We start from the raw sequence: 27,303 nt of genomic DNA on the forward strand, positions 1-27,303 counted from the left end.
TTCTGATGAAATTGACGTCTGTCGTTATGATCATATCGTCTGTCGTCATTTCGGTAGATTCCGTAGTTTCTTCCTTGTCGGTCACGTGGTGGAGAATTTCTCCCTGAATCGTAACTCCGCGCTGAACTGTTGCATCTGAAGTTATTCTGTCTCCCCTGGTAATAATTGTTTTGGTTCCCATATTGTCTGTTTCTGTGGTTATCTCTGTCATATTCATTACTACGGAAATGCGATCTTTCTCTGTAACTATTATTACTCTGCCAGTGGTTGTCATATGGGTGGTGTCTGTTTTGGTCACGATTTGCGTTGTAAGAATAGCCTTGTCGTGTCCAGTTATTGTTTCTGTCGTCACGGAATTGTGACGTATGTGACCTGTAGTGATTGTTTTCCTGTTTTTGCATCTGGCGATTGTCAGTGTCAATTTCCAATTCTTGTAACAGTCCCTGAAAAGCTTCAATGTCGTCTTTGCAACGTCCTGCCAAAATAATGTGTCGTAAATGTTCAGGCAATTTGATTAAGCAAATGCGGATAAGTTCTGAGGGGCTGTATGGGTTTGAAAGATACTGATTCTTGTGCAACATGTCTTCAAAATATTTCACAAGACTGGAAAATTCAGATTGTTCGAAATGTTTCATCATTATGATGCTACGTTTTACTCGGTCTTGTGTGGCTTGAGACCAATATGCTGAGAGGAAGGCATGGTAAAACTCTCCTTCACTGTGGCAATCGTGAATGACCGATCGCATTCTTACAACTGGTTAATTCTCCAAGTAGCCACACATAAATTCTAATCTGTGTTCTAATGACCAGTTGGGAGGAAAGCAATGAGAGAATTGATAGAGTCACACTTGTGGATGAATGTCGTTGGCAGAATTCTTTAATGTTTTGAATTTACGTGTAGTAATGAACAGCTTATAGTCAAAGTCATCGTGTCGGCGAGTAGCATATCGGTCATAGTTACGTCGTGTCAGCGGTTCCATCTCAAAATTCGGTCCACCTTGCCAATTTCTTTCATAATTACCGAAATGCCCTGTGTTATTATTTTGTGGCTTTTCCGTATTTCTAAGTTCCTCTTCCCGTGTTGGAGTGCGAGTGTCCTCTGAAATACGTAATTCTTGTATCACCTGTGTCAACTGATCTTGTACTTCCCGGATTTCTCTTTTGTACTGTGTATTGATTTGATTTTGATTTTGTTTGAATTTTCTTATTTGTTCATACTCTTCTGCGTCAGTGAAGGCTATGGGTCTTGTGTCATTCAGATCATCATCTACCTTTGTAGATAAGTTAGTGACCTGATCCGAAAGTTCGGCTACTTTCTCCGATAGTGAACACATTTCCTGTTTTTCTGAACCAAGTTTCAGAGTGTCCATTTGTGTTGAGATCGAATCTACTGTGTCCTTTAAGTTTTCCTGAGTTTTTGCAAGTTGCGTAACCGAATCGGTAGATGCAACTGAGTCAATTTTAGCCTACAAGGTCTCATGATTTTCATGATCAATGGTTTGCAGTTCTTTTATGGCTGCTTCGTGGTTCTGTAATGCATTTTCATGCCGCGAAAAAATAGGTTGAAAATGCTCACAAATTTGTGTTTTTACGTCATTACAGACTTTTTGACATTTCGATTCAATGTTATGTAACTCAGTAGTTAAATCTTCACGTGTTTGTTCAAGCGTGGTGTGAATATTTTGTTCCATTGCGTCTAACTGTTGCTGTGTTTGTCTCTGGTGTTGTTCCATTGTGTCTAACTTTTGAAGATTTTGTTCCACTGTGTCCAACTTTTGCTGTGTTTGTCTCTGATTTTGTTCCATTTTGTCCCATTTGTTGCATTAATTGTAATAACAATTCACTGGTGTCTGAAACATGTTCCTCAGTGCTTTTCGGCAGTGAATTTGCACCGGCAACATTCACATTTTGACAAGCGGAAAATGTGTCTTGACTCATTTGAGAAAACGGTGAGGACGCAAAACCTGTATCTACAGTATTTGCAAAATTGTGTCCTGTCATTTCGGATTCCTGAGGCGAGCTGTTGCCGACCGATCGATCGATAATGCTTCCCTGTTCACTAATTGTCTCACTGTCTACACCATTGTTTGCAGCCCGCTCCATTTCCCTATGTACAATTACCAAATTACTACTTTGAACATCAGTTAATTCATTACTCGGTGGCGCTAACACACTGCTTTCATTTTCACTGTCATTTCTCAGTTTACTTTGGAGCCTAGTATTACGTTTTTCACACGCCATTATTGTCACAGTATTTCACACGACAACACAGAAAAGCACAATTTTAAGAGCAAAAATAAGAGAACACATTAACATAGAACTGAAAATAATATCTAGTTAATTGGAGCTGCGAAATACTTGGTGCAAATCTACATGCATGCCACAACTGTTTTACTGTGCAACAATGAAAAACCACAACTACCAAGGAGATTCTCTCTACAATTACGCAATAGCAATAAACAAAATCTACACTAATTACACAAACTACAAGAAAAAATCAGAAGATTTCAGTGAGGTATCCTCGGCTAAGGGTCGACATATGAAACTTCCCCTTTGAACAATTATACAAGACTGTGCTTAACCTGACACACAATATCTTTTAGCGCAACGCAATCTGACTTTCAAAAAATCCCTACGAAAGAATGGCCCTGACTAACATTATCTTATACGTTTCACAAATCACTTACCTCACAAAAATCGTCGCTACTCAAGCTACTGCAATACAGCGAGCGCCACTACTGCCAGCTTGATATCATCATATATAAATATAGCAGTTCATGACAAATTTCAAAACTCCGCCATCTCTCTCCCCACATCCACCACTGCTGGCGGCTCACCTCCAACTGCGAAACGCTACGCGCTGTTCACAGCCAGCTGCCGCTGCCCAACACTACAATGGCAGACAACAATGCAAACTAGCCACAGACTGCACACAGCACAGCCAGTGGTTTTCATATTGAGCGCTACGTAACGTTGCCAATAAGAAAACATAAAGAGCCTACTTACATAGAGAAAACATAAACAGCCTACTTACAAGGTCTACCATTGAAGCAGTCACCTTGTATGAGAAATTCTGATGCTTGCCCGCCGATAAAATTTGCTCTGAAAGCACGTGGTTACCTTTCCCAGTGTCGGGCCGCCTTTGGGGAGAGAAATGATGGAAAGGGCTGCCATGACAAATTAAAGGAACGTTTTAAAGACGGAAAATCGGGTATATTCTAATAAAATGTCCGTGCTGAAAAACCGAGAAATTTTGCTACAAAATTAATTTATATTGTAAAAACATAGCGGCAGCATTAAAGAATCACCATAGTTAGGCAAGCTGAAATAGGTTCATAATTAATTGTTTATACTTGTTTATACTTATTTACAATAACATCACCAAAGTAACGTTTTTCATGTTAAAAGTCTCGTATGCGAAAATCAATATGTATGCTCAAAAACTTTCATTTCAGCATTGAAAAGCTGATAAAATTTGGAAGCTATTTCATATACAGTATTTGCATATATCAATAAATTTATATTTTTACATGATCAGTAAGATTGCAATAAGAGAAGAACAATAAATGAGTAGCAATTGGGTGTACTTTGGCAACATCGGAAGACGCTACGAAGTGCGCTGATGACAGATTTTTTCACAACCGGTTTCCATTCAAATGGTTTGCATTCCGACCGGTTTTTCTCAAGACTATTTGTTTTTATTTCCTTAAACATGGAGGGGTTTTCTCGAGAGAAAGAAGTTTTATAGCAAATGTATGTCAAAAATATACATGTGACATTCTGTTAATCCAGGAAACACACAGGGGAAGTACTATAAACCGTCCAAGAATTGATGGTATGGAATTAATATTGGGAAGGCCTCACGACAAATTCGGCAGTGCCATCTTTGCCAGACCTAACTTGAATATCACATCAGCCTCACTGACTGAAGACGACAACATCGAGCTCCTCACAGTGCGAAGTCGTCTTGTGTGTAACATCAGTCTACAAACCACCCGATGCCAATTTCAGCATTAAAGCACTAGCCAACTTCAGCGATCAGGACGTGAACTTTGTCATATTCGATTTCAATTGCACAAACACATCATGAGGAAACCCAAATACCGACACAAACGAAACGAGTCTGGAAACATGGGCTGAGGCTCATGACCTACATCTGATCCATGATCCGATGCTCCCACCTTCTTTTAACAGTGGCAGGTAGAAAAGAGGGTACAACCCAAACAACGTCTTTGTTTTGTCAAAGGTAGCTGTACAATGTATGAAGACTGTAGGAGAGCCCATCCCCTGTACTCATCATAGACCTGTCATATGCACTGTGAATCCTGCAGTAGCTCCTGAAGAGCCATAACTTCAAGAAGGCTCACTGGCAGAAGTTCAGTGCAGAGCTTGATTCGAAAGTGATAAACATTCCACCGCAGCCTGAAATGTACGAAACCTCAAACAAATGCGTCCAACAAGTTTCGAGGAAAGCTATTCCGAGAAGATGCAGAACTCAGTATGTTCCAGGCATGTCCAGTGACGACAAACTGTTGTTAGGAAGACACCAAACTCTCTATGAAGAGGATCCATTTGCAGAAGAAACAATTCTAAATGGTGAAATATTGCTGCAAGCCATTCCAGCAACTCACAAGGCCAAGGGGAATAACCTGGTAGAGAACCTCGACATGAAGCTGAACAGTAGACAAGCCTGGAAACTGCTTACTAACCTGAGTGGCGACCCTGTAAAATCACAAGACAATTTTACGAATGTGACTCCTGATAAAGTGGCAACCGAGATCCTGCAGAACGGCAAAATAAAAGGAAAGATGCCCAAAGAAGCTGTTCAGTACGACCCAGTAACAGAGCATTATTTTATTATGGATCCCATCTCCATGGCTAAACCCGAAGCTGCCTTCTCCAGTTTGAAGATAAATAAGGCTGCAGGTGTCGATGACCCTAGAGTTGAACAGATAAAGAACTTAGACTGTAAAACGATGGAGTGACTACTAAACCTAATGAACATATGTCGCCAAGCTACACATTCCCGAAATATGGCGGAAGTCTCGAGTCATTGCAATACCAAACGATCCAAAAATTTTCGACCTATCCACATTTTATGCCACACTTTCAAGATATTAGAACGGCTGGTACTTAACCGAATCAGTACCACCCTCGAAGTGAAGTTTATCCCACAACAAGCAGGCTTTCGTGCCGGCAAATCGTGCTGTACTCAGACCTTGAAGTTAATCCCGCACATCGACGAAGGTTTTGAGCGCGGTGAGATTACTGGAGTCGCTTTTGTTGCTCAAGCACGTGCATACTACACTGTGTATCATAGGAAACTGTTGAAGAAAGTGTATGACCTTAATAAGGACTACCAACTAACATCCTTTATTAGCGTCTTTCTTCAGAACAGAAGATTCCAAATTTTATTACAGGGTAAGAGGAGTAGATGGCGAACGCACAAGAACGGTCTCCCCCACGGCAGTGTGCTTGCTCTAGCTCTGTACAATATCTACACAAATGATCAGCCAATACCAAGAAGTACTAGGCCCTTCATCTATGCCGATGACACAGCAGTAGTTGTTCAGGCGTCAACCTACAGAGGGAAAACTGTCTCTAGTTATGGATGAACTCTCGAAGTACTATGATGCCACCCCCTGAAGCTCAGTCCCAGTAAAACTCAAATGAGCGCCTTCAACTTACAAAACGGGGAAGTTCAGCAAACCCTGGACATAACAAACGCGAGGAGTGCAACTGAAACATTGTCCAACACCAGTCTACCTAGGTGTTACACTGGACAGGGCTCTAATGTCCAGGCAGCATTGTCTAAACGTGAAACAGAAAGCCATTGCTTACAATGGGATACTTAAGAAGCTGATTGGCAGCAGCTGGGGAGCCAACCCGCACCTCCTAAGGACTTCTGCTCTTGCGCTTTGTCTGTCACCAGCTGAGTGTGCTGCTCCTGTGTGGAATGCTTTAGCACATGGTGAGTAAGTCGATACTGCGGCCAACGATACTGCGAGGATCATCTCAAGATGCTTGAAGCCAACACCAGTGTAGTTCAGAAATTGTACCCGATTGTTGGAACAGCCCCACCCAATATTCGGAGGGCCACTGCAGCAGACAATGAGAGAACAAAGCAGAAGGATTACCGCCGACATCCTCCGTATGGTCATCAAGGAGCGAGATACCGCCTTAAATCCCGCAAGTTTCCTTGCTAGGACTGCGCCACTGGAGGGAGTACCAGAGGCAATTCGTCTTGCAACATGGAAGAGCTCACAGCCCGTAGACGCATCATCAAAGGAGAACTAGCTCCTGGCGCAAACCTACCATACCCTGTATGGAGGTCCCTTGATGCAAGACCAACCTGAGCAAATGGGGAATCCTTCCAGTGAGCGCAGACACCTCTTGCGACTGCGGGGCTGAAGAAGATCCAGGCCATCAACCTGTGTGCCCCTCCTGGAAAACCCCTGCACAATACAAGATGTTTATGAAGGAAATGACAAAGCTATCGCAGCTGCCATTTTTTGAAAATGCTGACCGGACACAGAAATGAAATGAATGATCAGGAAGCAAATATACTTGATTTGAGTCATGTGACCTATGCGAAAATATAACAACTATGCCGTCTTCTAGGCTCAGGCAGACTGGTTCAGGCAGTATTCGCGAGTAGTCTCTGTGTGAGTTGGATGGGCGGCAAGTCATTCACTTCGTGACAGCGTTTAGAGTTTTCTAAATGTCGAGCTGTGGACATTCACGTTTGCCAGTTGAAGGAAGACATCGACGCTATTCGGAGTTGGGCTGACAGATTTCTTACCAGCAGTTTCTAAAAACACACAAGTGTTATGGAGATGCTTTGGAAACTCAAATTGGAAGCCCAGGAGGGAAGGCTACGTCCTATCCAGCAACACTATTGAGAAAATAAAGCATCATGTCATCCAATTGTTGTATTTGGTGACTCAGAGGAAACCTTTCAGCCATTTCGCCGGGTGCTGACCAGTGTGCGCAGAAAACAATGAGGTCTGTCTGATGTGCAGTTGACTTACTGCTAATTTGGAATCCGCATGTCTCCTGAATACAGGGAAGGCAGGAATGATGTACTGTTTGTGTTCAGGTTCCTGTCTGTGTGGGTGACGGCTTGTACGTTACCTAAATGGTACCATGGTGATTCAGAAGTTTCGAAGTACCCGGCATCTCCACCAAACAATGTCTCATCGAATCCATAATCAAGTCCATATTCGAAGGCATAGGTCGTTAGTTAAGTACAACTCTTATAACTAAAAGCACTATTGTGACTGACACTAACAGCTAGACAAAACAGAACTGACCTCCTGCACGGATAGTGCGGCTGTTTGTAAAAACTTCAAAAATTCGACAATGTTTATATTTATACAGACACAGTGTATCCTATGTTATACTACCATTACAAATATCGGGTATATCTAGAACATTTCAGAACCGATAATTACTTAATAAAAAGTATTGTTGCTTTTCGGGTTTGAACTGGCGACGGTAGTCCGCCAGAACGCTATCTACATCTCACCACAACTGGCACCAGTATTAATAAAACTTCCTGGCAGATTAAAACTGTGTGCCCGACCGAGACTCGAACTCGGAACCTTTGCCTTTCGCGGGCAAGTGCTCTACCAACTGAGCTACCGAAGCACGACTCACGCCCGGTACTCACAGCTTTACTTCTGCCAGTACCTCGTCTCCTACCTTCCAAACTTTACAGAAGCTCTCCTGCGAACCTTGCTCTCCTGCGACTCATGCGTGAGTCGTGCTTCGGTAGCTCAGTTGGTAGAGCACTTGCCTGCGAAAGGCAAAGGTCCCGAGTTCGAGTCTCGGTCGGGCACACAGTTTTAATCTGCCAGGAAGTTTCATATCAGCGCACACTCCGCTGCAGAGTGAAAATCTCATTCTGGAAACAGTATTAATATTTTGCAAGCCTGGGGTAACATCGATACTTCTCTATAACTTGTGTAGTCAACTGCCTTTTCTATTTTAGATTTGATAATGCTTCTGAATTTTATGATGCGTTCTGGCATGGTTCCAATCTCGTAGCAGCCTTTTATTACTCTGAATAATTGGTCTTTCGTGCTGTTACCTACATTTTTCATCAATTTTGCACGAATGTTATTAACATCGGTTGCTCTTCTGTTCTTGAGACGCTGAAAGGCAAGTTAAAACTCACTTCTTATCATTGGAGGACTCTGCATTTCTGTTTCAAACTAGGTGATGACTTCAATCACATTATTTTCATTCTTGAGTACATATCATCGTACAGTTCTTGTGTGCATTCTTTCGAACGAGCGCATGTCTCATCACAGTCTGTCAGTAATATTCCCTCTACTAAGGTTTTACTTCCCGGGATTATCCTTATCCTGATTCAGGTTTAGTATATCTTTTGTCATTGAATATTTTTTCAGCTCCGCTTTCCTTTTTGGTGGAACCTCATTTCTTGCTTATCCCCATCTTTATATTATTGTAATGCATTGGCTCAGCGTCTCCAATAGCAATTGTATTGGATCCTACCTGTTATCTACATTCAGATGATTACTCTGCACTGCACAAGTAAGTGCCTTGCAGAGGGTTTATCGAACGACATTTAAGCTACTTCTCTATGGTTCCACTCTGAAATATTGCGCGGGAAACATCGATCACTTAAATCTAACCGTGTGAGTTCTGATTTTGCATATTTTACTATGATGATCACATCTCCCTATGTTGGTGAGCGCCAGCAAAATATTTTCACGCTCTGAGGAGGGAGTTGGTGATTGAAATATGATGAGAAGGTCCTACCGCAGCCATAAACGCCTTTGCTTTAATGACTGCCACCCCAGTTCCTGTACCATACCCGTGGTACACTCTCCATCATTTCACCATCTTCCTAAACGAGCAGCCCTTCTTTGAACTTTTTCGATGTCCTCCTCCAGTCCTATTAGTTGAGGATCCCACACCAGACGTAATACTCTGGATGTTGGCGGACAAGCGAAGTGTAAGCCATCACTTTCGTATATCTATTACATTTTCTAATTGTTTTGCCATTGTTTAAGTTATTCATAATTGTAATCCTTAAGTATGTAGCTCAATTTTCAGCCTTTAGATTGGCTTGATTTATCGTCTAACTGAAATTTAGAGGATTTCTTTAGTACTCGTGTGGATGACTTCACACTTTTCGGTATTCAGAATCAACTCCCACTTTTTGCAGCATACAAATATCTTGTCTACATAATATTGCAATTCGTTTTCATCACCTGATGACTTTCCAAGATGGTAAATGACAGCGTCTTGTGCACACAGTCTAAGAGGGCTGTTCAGATTGTCTCCTGAAGCGTTTATGTAGATTAGGAACAACAGAGGTCCTGCAAAACTTCTTTGCAGAACAACAGTTTTTACTTGTATTTTACTCTATGCCTTTCCGTCACTTATTATGAAGTGTGACCTTTCTGACAGGAAATCATGAATTCAGTCACACAATCAAGAATGGAACCGTCCAATAAGACATGTCGAAACTGTTCTGGCGTAACCACAAGCTCCAGAAGGAAGACGAAGAACGCAAGACTAGAGGAGGCGGTGATACGGCGTCGGTTAATGGTGTGCGGAATGGGGCCGCACCACGACAGGAGCGCCCTCAAGCCGAAGGGAATATAACCGCTGCTGCTGCCAGCCTCGGTGACCGGTTGACCGCTTGGTGTAACCAGTGGTTGCTCAAGGTCAATCCTTCCAACACCCAGGCAGTCATTGTAGGCAGAACCACCCCATCCTTCCGTCTCCTCGACATCAATCTCACCATTTATGGCCGTCCTATCGCCCTCACCCCCACCCTTAAGAACCTTGGTGTCACCCTTGACAGTCGCCTTTCCTGGACACCCCAGTCTCCGGACAATGCAAGCTAAGGCACGCTCCCGACTCCGTCTCCTCAAGCTCCTTTCTGGCTGCAGATGGGGTCTGGAACCGTCCACCATCCTCCACACCTACATGTCCCTTATCCGCCCTATCCTCTGCTATGCTCCTCCTGCCTGGATCTCCGCCTCTCCTACCTTTTACAAATCTCTTCAAATCCTAGAACGCCATGCGCTCCGCCTCACCTATCGCATCCATCTCCCCTCGCCCATGTGGATCCTCTATGACCTTATTATGCTCCCGCACCTCCTTCTTTTCCTCGAACGGGTACTGGTCCTCTACATACCCGCAAACTTCATCTCCCTCACCCACTTGTCTCTCCCACCCTCTCCAACCCCCGTCCGCTGCCGCGTGTGCATTCCCACATCCCACCTGCTCTCCATCTCTCCACTCTCCATACCCTCACCCAAGGTGGCTTCCACCAACTCCAACTCCCTGATGTTGCCCTCATCCCCTCCATCAACCCCTCCTACCAACTTTGATCCTCCTCTACCACACCCTGTGTTTTCTCCCAAGGGCACCCTTTCTCCCTTCTCTCCCTCCTCTCATCCTCCCTCCCTCCTCCCCCTGGGCTTACCATAGCCCCCTACCTTCTTTCCTCCCCCCTCCCATCTCCTCTGCCACTGGCATCTATATACTCCCCTCTTCCCCCTTTCCCCTCTTTTCCCCTTTTGGCAGGTCCCCGGACTCGCACACGTATAGTGAACTTTTGCGCGCCAGAGATCATCGCCTAGTGTTTGTGTGTGTCGTCGTGTTCGTGTCCAAGTGCTCCACTGTTACTGGTTTGTGCTCCACCGTTCGCGTGTGCCATCTGTCATCTCTGTGCATGTCCACTTGTCTGAACATTTTTATTTTGGACTCTGCGCCCATGAACGGCTCTGTGTGTTTTAATTTTGTATGTCCACGTTTGTATATCCACCCTGTCTGTTCTGCGATTGTCTTCTTTTGTATCATTAGTTTTATCTGTGGCCGAAGAGTGGCGTAATATGCCGCTGCTGGCCTACCTGTATCAGCTGTGAAATTAACAATAAAGGAAAAAAAAACGGCCTTGGTAGCTCAGATCGGTTCAGTATACAGACATTAGTGGAAAGTATTCGTGGAGTATTAGCACGGCCTAACAGAGAGTGATACGATATTAGGTTGCAGTCATCCATATCCATTGATAGTTTGAACATTGTGTATAGCAAGGACTCGGATTTATATTGCATGTCAAAGTTAAGTATTGGCAATTGCTTTATAGAAATAAAACTACTAATGTTATTTGCTGGAATTGTTATATAGCATTCCGAGAACGCAGCATCCCTTAGGCACCCTATACGAGACGGGTGGGCAAGAACCAACAGAAACCTACCCTGAAATTTTTTACACAGGAATAAGACAACGAAATAAATTTACTGCCAGACTTTTAGCTGCTAAGACGCACTGCTAGTATTTTATGATAAAATGTTGAAGTTAAACATTTTTGCCATCGAAGAACAGCTTATAACACGTGCGAATGAGCATTTACGGAAAATTCACAACCATTCGCTTGTATATGGTTAGAATCATTTATAGTAGACGGAACGAAAATAACACGATGTAGTGAACATTGACTATGAAAGCTGTGTTATTAATTTTTAGATTTTGGAGCTAATATTCGTCATACAGGATACTATTCCATTTTGCTGGTGCCACATTGCAAGACTTTGCTACTCAGTGAGGATTATTTTGCATGGTGAGCGCACTGTTCTTGACGGAGTATGCAGAATGGCGTAGGGGAGGAAGAATTTAAATGTCTCAATTTGTATGAAAGCATGACATGCGTGGAAATCGTGCAGTTTACACTGAATTGATTCTCCACCTCTCTTTAACACTGGTCCAAAATTTTCCTTGTAAGTAGGCTGCCATTTTTTTCCTGGCTTCTCAATACCATTAAGGGAAATTTATAAACAGAAGGCTAATTATCGACGTCGAGCATCATTTCAAGAGGTGACAGCCATCGTTTCCCCTACCCGTGTAAGGTCTAATGATCATATTGGTTATTGTTTTTTGATTTTTTTTCTAAAACCAAAATGGTCTAGTAGCAAAGCGTGCTCTTCGTGATCCAGAGAGCGTGGGATCATATCTGAGTCAGAGCACAACTTTTTCACTAAGCTTTTTCACCGAGAATTTACTTTCTTACAGATGTAGGAGTGGCCACGTAAAACATGGGTTCAGATTCCACGTTAAACTTCAGGTCTCCATTTTCCGATTAGGTAACTGGGGAAGGTTAGGGACACGTAAGTAGTTGCAGTGCCGTCCAGTTGAAAGACCCGCAAGTGGCCTACCGGCTACACCAGAGCAAATTCTCTTCTGCTAGTGCTTGTTAGCGTGTTTGCTCCGGTGAAAACCTGGCTGAAACTATACAAACATTCACTTGAATAACTTCATATAGACAGTTCAATTCTTGCACATGTAATTCTGGGAAAAGTGAATAGCAGCGGAAATAATATCATGGCAGTGTTTGATGTCACAGACGACTTCCATTAATGAGGGCTTGCAATGTGCTGAAATGAAATGTGCCTTGCACTACTACATTTGATAACAATCCCTGTAGGCCATTCCGTATAACAATGTTTGAATGTTGTACATTTGACTATCAGTGAAACAGTTCTTTGTTTATTTACTGCAGTTGTCACAAAAATGCGAAGTGTACATTGAAAGACAAAAACAAACATTTTTCCTGCACCAGGCACATAGGACAAAGGAAAAACTGACGCTGTCAGGCACTTCGCGGTAACCATTAGTTTTATTTAAACAGAACTGGGATGGAGTCAGAAATGGCCCCGGCCGTTCTTCTGAATATAGCGCTGCATACCGGGCATACTTAATTAAATTCGTAAAGCGTGGCGAAGAAAACTGGTAATGCACAAATGACTGGAGCTTAAGAATACTGTTCCGCTGATAAACGTGAAATGAGAGAGAGGTATCGGAAATTATATTGTCCTATAATTTCATGAGAAATGTTTTCGAATATCGAAAAAATTCTTTATCGAAATGTTGATTCGCAGTAGTAGTTCCAGGTGGAATCCACATTACATCTAAAGATTTTTTGTCGTCCTCCACAAAAACTGAGGCGTCGTTAGTCCAGATCATGAATCCAACAAAAGCAATAAATTAATTTCTGCAGCTGGTATGAACACGATTCGAACGAAACCTTGAAAATTATCCTTTCTCACTTTTCCAGATTTTTATGCGTCGATTACAAGATTATTGTAACTAAACAGCCCATTTTTTATTTTTGATGCTAATTGCCTTGCGGTTCTCGAAGACAGATATACAGCTACGGAAACAGAAAACCTTTCATACTTATCACTGGCATTATCGTGTGAGGATGTGTCACTGTATTCATTGATTGGGCAATCGACTCCGTCTTTTTTTTCACCCCGAAATGATAAAGTGCGGTGTGCAAGCAGTTCTTTCACGAAACCTGACTGATCTGCGCTATAAATAGCAGTTGCGGGGATAACAGGAACATTCATCTTTACGTCAGCTATGAACTTCTCTATAGCATTGTCTATCACTGGTAGCTGCTCTACACATTTACGTAACGTAAACTTGGTAATTTTGTAACTTCCTATTCTGTACGATGAAGCCAGGCGGACGAAGCCTGGAAATTAGCTACGTTCATGTCAGATACAATTCGGAGGGCCCAGTCTCGTAGATCTCCATCGATAACGGTGCGTAGCCTCCCAAGAGCAGTTTTTCATTCAGATGGTTTTAGATTTCCGTTTGGCGCATATATCTTACTTCACATAATTCATTCTTCCATTTGTACAGTTCATGCTCCGATTTTACGAAACGGAAACGCCTTTACACAGTGCGTAACTTCAAGCGTTTTTCCCCTCCTTTGTTTAACCAATATTTCACTGCCTTTTCTTTGCAGCTGAAAACTGTTACAGTACTTTTTTTTTTAAGTCTTCGAAGGTATTCTTCTTCAGAACTGTTACTGGCACAACCGACGTCATCCGTACTACAATTTATGGAATTGTTACAGTTAATTCCTATTTCTTCTAACGTATACACAATTTCAAACGAAATGTCGATATCATTCGAATGAAGGTAAAGGAAATAATGTAACAAATGATACACACGTAAGTCCTCAGGAGAAGTGGGTGGTTTCAACCGGAAACCATGTCCTTCATATTTCACCACCGCTCAATTGAGAACGTTGATAATTGGATTCCCTATTACTGTGGAACTGGAAGAAAAGAAAGGTAATTTAGCAGGCATGCCTAACGAAAGCACAATACATATTAATTCAGCTTTATCTGTATTGTTAGTACTTACGAATACCGCAAAAATCAATTGATAATTTGTAACAGATGTTACTTGAGTGGCTAACTGCCCACCAGGATAGCCGAGAGCGCTAATGCGCTGCTTCCTGGACTCGTGTAGGCGCACCGGCTTCGTTCGAATCCGCCCGGCAGATTAACATCGACGGCCGGTGTGCCAGCCAGCCTGGTTGTGGATTTTAGGCGGTTTTCCACATCCCCCTAGGTGAGTGCAGGGCTTGTCCCCACATCTCGCCTCAGTTTCACGGCTCGCAGACATTTGAACACTTTTGCACTATTCCATGGATTACCCTAGTCGCAGACAGTTGGGGTACACTAATTCCTCCCCGGCAGGTATGGGGTGGCGACAGGAAGGGCCTCTGGCCACACCTTCCACTAACATTGCCAAATCCGATCAACCATGCCAACCCATCCTAACTGCGGGAAAGGGCACAAGCGAAAGAAAGAAAGACGAAAGAAAGTTACTTGAGTGGCTAATTCGAGAGAACAGTAAATGTGTACTTTAGTGACAGAGAAAGTATCAACAAATGGTAACCTGAAACGTTCTTTACAAATTACGGTCGGGTGTGTCGTTGTAAGTAAGCTGTTTATGTTTTCTTATTGGCAACGTTACGTAGCGCTCTGTATGAAAATCACTGGCTGTGCTGTGTGCAGTCTGTGGCTAGTTTGCATTGTTGTCTGCCATTGTAGTGTTGGGCAGTTGGCTGTTAACAGCGCGTAGCGTGGTGCAGTTGGAGGTGAGCTGCCAGCAGTGGTGGATGTGGGGAGAGAGATGGCGGAGTTTTGAAATTTGTAAAATTGGATGTCATGTACTGCTATATATATTATGACTATTAAGGTAAATACATTGTTTGTTCTCTATTAAAATCTTTCATTTGCTAACTATGCCTATCAGTAGTTAGTGCCTTCCGTAGTTTGAATCTTTTATTTAGCTGGCAGTAGTGGCGCTCGCTGTATTGCAGTAGTTCGAGTAACGAAGATTTTTGTGAGGTAAGTGATTTGTGAAAGGTATAGGTTAATGTTAGTCAGGGCCATTCTCTTGTAGGGATTTTTGAAAGTCAGATTGCGTTGCGCTAAAAATACTGTGTGTCAGTTTAAGCCCAGTCTTGTATAATTTTTCTAAGGGGACATTTCATCGTATACAATGGTACCGTCGACCTCGGCTGTGTGTATGTGTGTGTGTGTATGTTTGTGTGTGTGTGTGTGTGTGTGTGTGCCTAGTTCCGCATGCGCAGTTGCTACAGCGCTAGTAGAACTGTACATTTCTACCGCTGCCTGGAGAGCTACGAATTTGCCAATTTTCGGCTTTTTTTAATACTTGCAGTGCCTCTTAGCAGCTAAAATTTTGATAGTGATTTTCTTCCGTTGTTTTCTTCTTGTGTTAAAAATTTCATGTTAGTTTTCGACATGTATTACTTGCGGCTATTCTTCACAGCATGCAGTTTAATTAGACGTTGCTTCCGAGGAACGTTGTCGAAATCCTTCGGGAAATCTAAAAACATGGAATCAATTTGACGTCCCCTGTCTACAGCATTCTTTACGTCGTGAGAATAAAGAGCTAGTAGTGTTTCAGAAGAACTATGTTTTCTGATAATGTACTGGCAATTTATCAAAGAAATCGTTTTCTTTGACGTGATTCACTTTCTTCAAACGCAGTATATGTTTCAAACTCCTACTGCTAATCAACGGTAATGATATAGATCTGTAATTCAGCGGATTACTCCCATTTCCTTTCTAGGATACTGGCGTGACCTATAAACATCCCAGTGTTTGAGTGCGGATCTTTCTACGAGAGTGCGGTTATAGAGGATTGTGAAGTATGGAGCTATTATATCAGCGTAGTCTCATTGGAATCTGTCTAGTATACAGTCGGGAATGGAAGACATGCCTCTCTTATGTGTTTGAATCCGCTTCGCTACACCGAGGCTGTCTACTTCTAAGTGTGCAGTTGTTCTGGATTCGAGTTCTGGAATATTTACTTCGCCTCCTCTTGTGAAGGAATTTCGCAAAACCGTGTTTAGTAACTCTGCTTTAGGGGCACGGTCGTCAATAAAGCAGCCGTTGTTGTCGCGCAGTGAGAGTATTGATTGCCTCTTGCCAAAAGAGCTCTTTCTCAAAAATCCGACGTCGTGGCTTTTTCTTTCAGTCTTTCATCTCTCTACGTAAAGGAAGTACACCTATTCACTTTCTATAGGCTTATTCGGCTGAATTTTTCAGTGGGCAGCGGATAACGAATTGAGACAGCATTCACTCGAAGAAGTCCGTGTTCCCTCGCATCAAACTCCCAATTTGACCTCTTGGAATTGGGGAAAACTAATTCTCGTGTAACTTGATTCGTTTATTTCAGTTTAAGTAAACTTTGCTTGGTTACTACATTGCTTTGTTATTTTAGGTTTGCTTAAAGCATGTTTGCTTATAGTCGCAAAATGTTACTTTTAAAATTTAAATACGGGGTTGCGCATATAAAACAATCTCATTTTCTTCTGAATTTTCTTTTTAGGTAGAATGGTTCATTGCGATCTAAATAAATTAAGTTGAATACTTTAATGTCTTCAATTTTCCGTGTTTTAATATGTTAATTCATTAAATCATGACATGTAAATAAAATTTTATGGAGTTCATTATTGAACGTTAAACCCTGTGTTATAGGCTTTTAATTAAAAAAATGACTTCACAATGGTTTTTTTACAGGTTATACTAGATTTATCCCCGGTAGCGCCGCACCAGATTCAGTCTCCGGATCTGTAGATCCTAATTATGGCCCTAATGACAGGTTCTTTAATAGAACACGTCAAAAGAAACCGGCAGTACACATTCTAGAGCATAAACCCTAAATAGTTCAAATTATCCTAAATGAAAAATTCGTACATACTTTTAAAGAAGAATATATCTACTTTTTTTTCTCTGGGTACTTTTGTTCGAGCATTACGACTACAAGAATATACGTGTTTTTCTCAAAAAATGTGTTTAGCTTTATTAAAGTAAAGCGTCATTACTGGTCTGTAATTAACAATATTTACAGTTTGATTCGTGATCGTGATCTAAAAACAGTTCTTTAACAAATTGTTGGCATTTACGTATGGTAATTCCTGCTTGGGTTTTCGCCTATATTTGGGAATGCCGTCTGCTAGCACACCTTCGGTTTCTTTCTTCGTTAGACACTGACAATCATGATGCCATTTTACGCTGCTTTGCAGAACTGTACATTATTCACCAATTAACGAAGCACAATTTGGCACACCACTGTTCAATGTTTATTTGTATACTTCTGTGTATTGTGTTTTGTAGTGTTGCCAACATTGCCATTAGTTTTTCTTTGATCTGTATTTCTTTCTTTCTCTGTGGGTCATTATACGTGTGCGATTCTGTTTAATTATGTCACTATGAATTTACGTGCTGTGTAAGAGAAATGAAGAAATATTGGTGGAGTTTTAGTTTTTTCCTGTTCTGAGTAGTGTGAGGAGGGAGGAGCAAATGTAAGTAGACATGAGCGCATAGTAGTGTAACAGAAAGCGAGTTGAAGGGAAAAGGTATGGAGCGAGAAGTGAAATGATATTCAATGATGGGGAGGGGGGGAGAGGGAAATTGAGCGAAAGAAGATGAAGAATGTAAAGGCCCTTTTCTGATTTCTTCACTTATTTTATATAGTGTCTGGTAACCAATATTTATTAGGTCACTGAGCAACAATTTTGTGCTAATGCTTTATGAATATGGCAATTTTCGTGGAAGGGAAGATGTCTGTCTTTTCAGATTTTTATGATATTCATATATTTCACAATAGAGCTTGCTCTGTGGTATTGCGGTTTTCTATGGTCTGCAAAATGTTGAATGTTTTGTACAGTATTTCGGTACCCTGATGCGTTCTTTACATCTTGCGTAAAATGTCCTGCCAGTCATCCCAGTGCATATTTTCTTCATAGTCTTCGGAACTGAGCAGAAAAAAAAATAGATGGTTGGCATTCCTCCGCTTTTGATTTCAGTTTTGAAATATGTTTTGTATTCAGTTGCTTTAATTTTAAACTGACGCTTATGTCTTGTTTGTTGAATACGTTACCTACTTTGTATGAATTTTTTATGGTAGGTCATTGTATGCAATTTTTTGTGGTTGTGCAGGTCGTATGTCTTCATATTGTTAGGTTAGTTTTTTCGTGATCGGTGCCTTTATTTGCCTGTTTAGTTTGTCTATCAGAGTTCCTTCGTTTGTGTTTTTAATGCTGTTTGTTTTATACTGGCCAGCTCCTTTTGATAGTCACAAGTGTTTAGGGAGAACCTGTTCAGTCTGTTTAACGTGTATCTTATTGCGGCCTGTTTATGATTCTGTGAGTCATTAGAGGTTGCATTTAAGACAGTGTTACTTGTTGTTGGTTTTCTGCAGTTGTCAAATGTGTGTTTGTGATTGACTTTTCTTATAATTATGTCTAGAACATTACATTTGTTTCCTTGTTCTTCTTCTATTCGAAACTTGATGTCCTTGTGTATAGTATTTATCTCTTTGGGCAGTTGTTATATTTTATTTTTAGATTAATGTACCAGATTAATGTATCAGTAGATCATTGTGTACCTTTTCGTTGTTATATGTCTTCAGATATTAGTGTTTCTATATGAGTCATTAAAATATTGATTAGTGTCCCTGAAATAGGGGAAATCGTGGGTAAACGTTCTTCTTATACATAGTATTCTTGATTGAATTGATAATACGTTTTTTAAGGAACACACCTCCATTTTACTGTGGTATTGTTTATTTATGTAAGGTTTCGGCCTTTTATGCCATTTTCAGGTATTTATTTTATGTCTTTAACGTATGTTGCAGGACAAGTAACATGTCGTCAAGCTGAAAGTTGGCCATAAATTAAGAAAAATATTGGCTCACCACAAAATGCCAGATGCAAAATACCATCCTGTAACAGATCAGTAAATAAAAATGGGAACACGTCATATTCAGTAAAAACAGGCTAACGTTGGTAAGTAAAAGACGAACACATGTGCTTGAAACGTACTTAAAGTGAAATCAGAAAGTTACAAGATGGCGACTTTAAATCTGACATTTGGTGGTGAGCCAATATTATTCTTAATTTATGGCCAACTTTGAGCTTGGCAACATGTTAAGAGTCCTGTAATATAAGTTTAAGTTATAAAATCAAATACTCGAAAATGGCATAGAATGCCGATACCTGGGTTGTACTTAAATAAACAATAAAACAGTCAAATGACGGTGCGTTCCTTTAAAAAATGTTGAATGACTGTTCAGCAACGTTAGAAAATAATTTTGTCGTGTTATTAAGTGAAAGAATTTTATGTTTCATCTGCATGCTCATGGGGTAGCTGGTTGTGTATCTTCAGGTTTTCTTCAATTAGTTTTATGGTTTAATTAACAGAGTTGCAACTGTACCTACTTTCTACATCAAAGAGGAGAGTGTTGCTGTGCGAGAGATTTTGATGTCTCTTATGTGTGCTGTTAGCTGACAGGTATTTCTTATTGTTCTAGAATTTTCAAGTTTATAGTATTGGGTGAACTGTGACTGTATTTGTTTCGCTAGCAGGGTCGTCGGAGCTGTTCTGAACTAACTGTTGGACAGACAAGGTTATTTTCTTTATGGACCTTTGGTTAGCACCTTTTTGTACAAGTCTCTGCATCTTTCTGCCAGTAAATATACACCTAATGTTTTGTGTGTATGACATGTATTGGAAATCTGTTGGTTGTGTTTGATATTTTCTTTGTGTTGCTTCCCGAGATGCATTCTTCTGTTCCTTCTTTGTATCGCCTTTCCTAGGTATTTATTTTGTCAGGTTTTGTTGTAATGGTATTTTGTGCTTGCAGGTTTTTCTTTAGATCTTAACGTTTCTCTTAGTCACAATTATTTTGGATTTTTATTGTTTTCTTTTTTAATCTACTATTTTTGTATGCAGCAAGACACAAAAATGAAATATTTACTCGTCTGCGTCCCCAATGAGGGTGTGGTTGACTCTGACGAAATTCTGATGTGTAGTGAAACATATTTCAATCCGCAGATGTAGAAAACCATATGACGAAATGGAATGTAAACATATACACACCAACATGAAATCTCTACTGTGAATACAGAGAGGAAGTTGCAACGCACGCCATGTTTTGATAATGTGACACAGTTCGTTGGCAGTGCACGTTGTTTGGACTCGTCCCTGTATGGCAGCGCGTAATAGAAGCGGACGCTGGCGAGATGGGCCGTGTGGAAGCGGGCTCGGACACGCCTGCGGGCTGCGGGCACTTTGCCGGCCGCAGGAGGCTCGCGTGCGGGAAAGAGCAGCGCGTGACATTTGTGACCACAGATGTCGATGGCATTTATCGCGTCGTAGCTCCTGCCACAAAGTTAACACCAAATGTCGGCTGAAATAATTCCGGATTTAATGTATGTCACATGTTAATTTCATACGTATGTGGTAACCCTTCTTGTAATGTCAGCTAATCTTGTCTGAGTTGCACTTGTGAGAAACATGTACCCAGGAAATTTCGAATGTTGCTCACAAATATTCTCTGAGCATTTTGGTACAAGGATGCGAGGGCCCGGTTGGCTAGTTACACAGTAATATGGTAATTATGATTCAATTCGTTCATTACTCCATTGATCTTAGTTTACGTGCAAATACTTTCCTAACAGTGATAAGGCATTTGTATGCATTCACAAAAATACAGGTACAAAATACTTAATTACCGAAAAAAATGCACTGTGATGTGGTTGCTGCCCTGCTCGAACAGGTCACAATAATATTGTTGTGCCACTCTTCCTCTGGATCCAGTGAGCACATACTCGATGTACGCATCGTCCATCTTTGTTAACGTACAAGTAACAGAGACAAAAGAAAGATAAAAAAATCCGAGATAGAACCGAGCAGTACTCAACTCAAGCTGCTCACACAAAGCATACCGTTGACACTTATACTGGAACTGCTAAGTTCAAAGGAAGGCAGCACGTTTTCTATTACCGCGAAATATGGGAGAGAGTGTTAAAGAAATTATACAGGATCAAGGTTGGACATCATTAAAAGAAAGGCGCTTTTCGTTGCGACGGAATCTTCTCACGAAATGCCAATCACCAACTTTGTCCTCCACATGGTCCGCAGCTCGTGGTCGTGCGGTAGCGTTCTCGCTTCCCACGCCCGGGTTCCTGGGTTCGATTTCCGGCGGGGTCAGGGATTTTCTCTGCCTCGTGATGACTGGGTGTTTTGTGATGTCCTTAGGTTAGTTAGGTTCAAGTAGCTCTAAGTTCTACGGGACTGATGACCATAGCTGTTAAGTCCCATAGTGCTCAGAGCCATTTGAACCATTCCTCCGAATGCGAAAATACTTTGTTGACACCGACGACATATGGAGGAACGATCACCACGAAAAATAAGGGAAATCAGAACTCGTACGGAAAGATACAGGTATTCGTTCTTTCCGCGCGCTACACGAGATTGGAATAATAGATAATTGTGAAGGTGGTTCGATGAACCCTCTGCGTGGCACTTGAATGTGATTTGCAGGGCATCCATGTAGATTTAGATGTACGCAAATATTTTCAGTGCAATACGTATTCAAAAATAAACGGAGTAATGAATCATACAGTATGACATCACCCAGTAATGAACCACTGGAGCCTGATAGTCTCTGAAACCAAAATACTCAGAAAACATCCTTGAACGAGCTCCTAAATTCTGTAGGTGGACTTCAAGATCACTCTGTATTTTATTACGAACTCTATCTAAAACGTGCCAATGTAACAAGACGTATGAGAGGCGTTCAGTAAGTTATGCAAACAAATTTTTTTTCCCGTCCAACTGCGGTTGATAAAAAGCGTAATTTTTTGTGCAACATCGTGGAATATTCCCTCTTCAGTTCGTGTAGTGGTACACGTGGTCTAGGGGGCCGGCATGGTAGCTCAACGTGTTCGGTCAGAGGGTTAGCTGCCCTCTGTAATAAAAAAAAAAACTGAGTTAATCGATCAACAACGAACTGAAACGGGTGTCTTAAGACGTCCGCCCTGAGCAGATGCAACGAACGAAAGCGAACAAAATGAGATTTTAAAAAAAAAGGGTAGCGTCTTTGATTCATTACCAAAAAACGTCTTCGGTCCCGGGTTCGATCCCCGCCACTGCCTAATTTTTGATAAATAATCAGCATTGGCGGCAGAAGACTTCCGGCATAAGAAGTCAGCCTCATTCTGCCAACGGCCTTGTCAAAGAGGGCGGAGGAGCGGATAGAGGTTCAGGGCACTCTCTTGTCCTAGGGGTGGGAAACTGCACCTAAAGGCGGAAGAATCAGCAAAGATCAACGACATGAGGATGCAGAAGGCAATGTAAACCACTGCATTAAAGACACCTAACGTGTATCCACAGGACATGTGGCCTGTATTTGAAGAAGTGTCATGATGATCTCTCCATTGGCAAAAGATTCCGGAATAGTCCCCCATTCGGATCTCCGGGAGGGGACTGCCAAGGGGGAGGTTACCATTAGAAAAAGATTGAATAATCAACGAAAAGATAACGTTCTACGAGTCGGGGCGTGGAATGTCAGAAGCTTGAACGTGGTAGGGCAACTAGAATATCTGAAAAGGGAAATGCAAAGGCTCAATCTAGATATAGTAGGGGTCAGTGAAGTGAAGTGGAAGGAAGACAAGGATTTCTGATCAGATGAGTATCGGGTAATATCAACAGCAGCAGAAAATGATATAACAGGTGTGGGATTCGATATGAGTAGGAAGGTAGGGCAGAGAGTGTGTTACTGTGAACAGTTCAGTGACCAGGTTGTTCTAATCAGAATCGACAGCAGACCAACACCGACAACGATAGTTCAGGTATACATGCCGACGTCGCAAGCTGTAGATGAACAGATAGAGAAAGTGTATGAGGATATTGAAAGGGTACTGCAGTATGTAAAGGGGGGCGATAATCTAATAGTCATGGGCGACTGGAATGCAGTTGTAGGGGAAGGAGTAGAAGAAAAGGTTACAGGAGAATATAGGCTTGGGACAAGGAATGAAAGAGGAGAAAGACTAATTGAGTTCTGTAACAAGTTTCAGCTAGTAATAGCGAATACCCTGTTCAAGAATCACAAGAGGAGGAGATACACTTGGAAAAGGCCGGGAGATACGGGAAGATTTCAATTAGATAACATCATGGTCAGACAGAGATTCCAAAATCAGATACTGGATTGTAAGGCGTACCCAGGAGCAGATATAGACTCAGATCACAATATAGTAGTGATGAAGAGTAGGCTGAAATTCGAGACATTGAAACACGTATGCAGCGTGTGCGAGGCATTGCAGAGTCTCTGATCAGAGAGCTATTTGTCGTTCCTAGTCTGCGCTTGACCGCGCGAGAGTTGCGAGCAGTAGTCTGTCGGTAGCAGTAGGCAGTGCAGTCTGTTAGCACTAGTAGTCGAGTACGGTCGCGAGACAGTCGCGAGCGGGATGCAGTCGCAGGCGTCGACATGGGTCTCTCTGGTCAAGATGCTGAATGAGGTATATTGCTAATTAAGGTAACAAAGCTGCATTGCGCACATCAGATAATGTAAAGTTTATTCATTGTAATTAATTTTCAACAACTGCCCCAATAATAATTTTGATTTCAAAGCAATTTTTTTTAACAAAAGAGCTATTTAATTGAACGAACGATTTCCTTCCATTTTCTTTAAAGAAAAGTTTCAGTTAAATTTCAAAAAAAAAAAAAAAATATTACTTGCGATGCATTTCCTCCAAGCCGTGGCCAACAATAAGAGCAGAAATTTGACATGCAGTTTCAATGAGGTACGAAATTAATTCTGATTTTTTGCACAGGGCCAAAGACCGATATTTCGGTTTAATTGAGTTTTCATTGTCACAGAAGTTTCATCAGCATTGAATTGTCTTTCATTACTTTTGTGAGAGCTTGCACGTTGAGTCAGATTGCGAGTCAAACATTTAATTGTCATAGTCAGTACATTTTATGCAGGGAGGTTACACTTGGCTCCATTTCTATTAAATATTGTCTTTTAAATTTTTGTGGGGAGGTTACAACATGTCAGGAAGAATCAATACGCAAAGAAGTGGGATACGGAAGTACTAAGGAATGACGAGATACGTTTGAAGTTCTCTAACGCTATAGATACAGCACCAAGGAATAGCGCAGTAGGCAGTACAGTTGAAGAGGAATGGACATCTCTAAAAAGGGCCATCACAGAAGTTGTGAAGGAAAACATAGGTACAAAGAAGGTAGCTGCGAAGAAACCAAGGGTAACAAAAGAAATACTTCAGTTGATTGATGAAAGGAGGAAGTACAAACATGTTCCGGAAAAATCAGGAATACAGAAATACAAGTCGCTGAGGAATGAAATAAATAGGAAGTGCAGGGAAGCTAAGACGAAATGGCGGCAGGAAGAATGTGAAGACATCGAAAAGGATATGATTGTCAGAAGGACAGACTCAGCATACAGGAAAGCCAAAACAACCTTTGGTGACATTAAAAGCAACGGTGGTAACATTAAGATTGCAACGGGAATTCCACTGTTAAATGCAGAGGAGAGAGCAGATAGGTGGAAAGAATACATTGAAAGCCGCTATGAGGGTGAAGTTTTGTCTGATGTGATAGAAGAAGAAACAGGAGTCGATTTAGAAGAGATAGGGGATCCAGTATTAGACTCGGAATTTAAAAGAGCTTTGGAGGACTTACGGTCAAATGAGGCAGAAGGGATAGATAACATTCCATCAGAATTTCTAAAATCATCGGGGGAAGTGGCAACAAAACGACTATTCACGTTGGTGTGTAGAATATATGAGTCTGGCGATATACCATCTGACTTTTGGAAAAGCATCATCCACACAATTCCGAAGACGGCAAGAGCTGACAAGTGCGAGAATTATCGCACAATCAGCTTAACAGCTCATGCATCGAAGCTGCTTACAAGAATAATATACAGAAGAATGGAAAAGAAAATTGAGAATGTGCTAGGTGACGATCAGTTTGGCTTTAGGAAAAGTAAAGGGACGAGAGAGGCAATTCTGACGTTACGGCTAATAATGGAGGCAAGGCTAAAGAAAAATCAAGACACTTTCATAGGATTTGTCGACCTGGAGAAAGCGTTCGACAATATAAAGTGGTGCAAGCTGTTCGAGATTCTGATAAAAGTAGGGGTAAGCTATAGGGAGAGACGGGTCGTATACAATATGTACAACAACCAAGAGGGAATAATAAGAGTGGACGATCAAGAACGAAGTGCTCGTATTAAGAAGTGTGTAAGACAAGGCTGTAGCCTTTCGCCCCTACTCTTCAATCTGTACATCGAGAAAGCAATGATGGAAATAAAAGAAAGGTTTAGGAGTGGAATTAAAATACAAGGTGAAAGGATATCAATGATACGATTCGCTGGTGACATTGCTATCCTGAGTGAAAGTGAAGAAGAATTAAATGATCTGCTGAACGGAATGAACAGTCTAATGAGTACACAGTAGGGTTTGAGAGTAAATCGGAGAAAGACGAAGGTAATGAGAAGTAGTAGAAATGAGAACAGTGAGAAACTCAACATCAGGATTGATGGTCACGAAGTCAATGAAGTTAAGGAATTCTGCTACCTAGGCAGTAAAATAACCAATGACGGACGGAGCAAGGAGGACATCAAAAGCAGACTCGCTATGGCAAAAAAGGCATTTCTGGCCAAGAGAAGTCTACTAATATCAAATACCGGCCTTAATTTGAGGAAGAAATTTCTGAGGACGTACATCTGGAGTACAGCATTGTATTGTAGTGAAACATGGACTGTGGGAAAACCGGAACAGAAGAGAATCGAAGCATTTGAGATGTGGTGCTACAGACGAATGTTGAAAATTAGGTGGACTGATAAGGTAAGGAATGAGGAGGCTCTACTCAGAATCGGTGAGGAAATGAATATGTGGAAAACACTGGTAAGGAGAAGGGACAGGATGATAGGACACCTGCTAAGACATGAGGGAATGACATCCATGGTACTAGAGGGAGCTGTAGAGGGCAATAACTGTAGAGGAAGACAGAGATTGTAATACGTCAAGCAAATAATTGAGGACGTAGGTTGCAAGTGCTACTCTGAGATGAAGAGGTTAGCACAGGAAAGGAATTCGTGGCGGGCCGCATCAAACCAATCAGTAGACTGATGACCAAAAAAAAAAAAAAAAGTTTCATTGAATTTCGATAGTGGCAGCAATTGACGTAGCCTTCAAAATGGTGTCTGTAACAGGTGTGTGTTTCAAGCAGAGAGCAGTCATTGAGCATCCTTTGGCGGAAAAACATAGCATCGAAGATGTTTATAAGTGCTTACAGAATATTTGACGAGACCTGTCAGTGAACGAAAGCACCGCGGGTCGTTGGGCGAGGCTTCACTCAGCGACTTACCTTTTGTTATAAATACCTTCGATGCTCTAGTTTTCCACCAATGGATGCTCAATGAAAACTCTCTGCTTGAAACGCACCTCCATTACTGACAACATTTTAGAGCCTACGTCAAGCGCTGCCATTTTCGGAATCTCATGAAACTATAGGAGCTGAAGAGGCAATATTCTACGATGTTCTATGAAAAATTACGCATTTTTTCAACGGCAGGTGGACGAGAAAAAACTGTATTGCATTAATTTCTGTTATACCGGAGCCAAGGTAGCCCCTGACGGCCGGCAACCCATATTAGACCACAGAGGACGAGGTTGTCTATGCCCAAGGCGTACCAGATGCACCATGGTAAACACCGGCTATTTACATACAAAATAATGGAAACAGACATTCCGATCAGTACTTTCTCCTGGGGGAGCTGGGGCCACGGCCTGCAGGAAGTATCACTACGCCAAAACCTGATTGGCTGAAGACAGCTATTTAGGGGCTAGAACGAGCCCCGAGGTTCAGTTCACGCCGGATGCCGACCTCCTGTACAGCGACCTTTGAAGATTACGTCTTCGTCTCTGAATTGGACTGTCACTAGTGTGTGTGTGTGTGTGTGTGTGTGTGCGTGTGTGTATGTTATCACGAACCTTTGTGGTTAATTAGAAGTGTACTTTTGTTTGCCTAAATTAGGAGGCTTTTACTGGCATCGTTATTGTTACCTTTCGTTTGATGTTCAGTCATCAACCTTGTGTTTGTGAAATATTGT

At 41.6% G+C, this 27,303-nt stretch overlaps 1 protein-coding gene across 1 annotated transcript in view; it reads right to left on the minus strand.

The window, feature by feature from the left end:
- LOC124593798 (single-minded homolog 1-like) overlaps positions 1-27,303 on the minus strand; it is a 68,778-nt gene that overhangs the window by 15,223 nt on the left and 26,252 nt on the right. The window contains exon 3 of the mRNA XM_047132147.1: positions 20,306-20,540. Within this exon, the coding sequence (XP_046988103.1) occupies positions 20,306-20,540 (235 nt within the window). The remainder of the gene's footprint in view (positions 1-20,305; positions 20,541-27,303) is intronic.

The sequence above is a fragment of the Schistocerca americana genome, chromosome 2 (genome assembly GCF_021461395.2).
Source record: "Schistocerca americana isolate TAMUIC-IGC-003095 chromosome 2, iqSchAmer2.1, whole genome shotgun sequence".
NCBI lineage: Eukaryota > Metazoa > Arthropoda > Insecta > Orthoptera > Acrididae > Schistocerca > Schistocerca americana.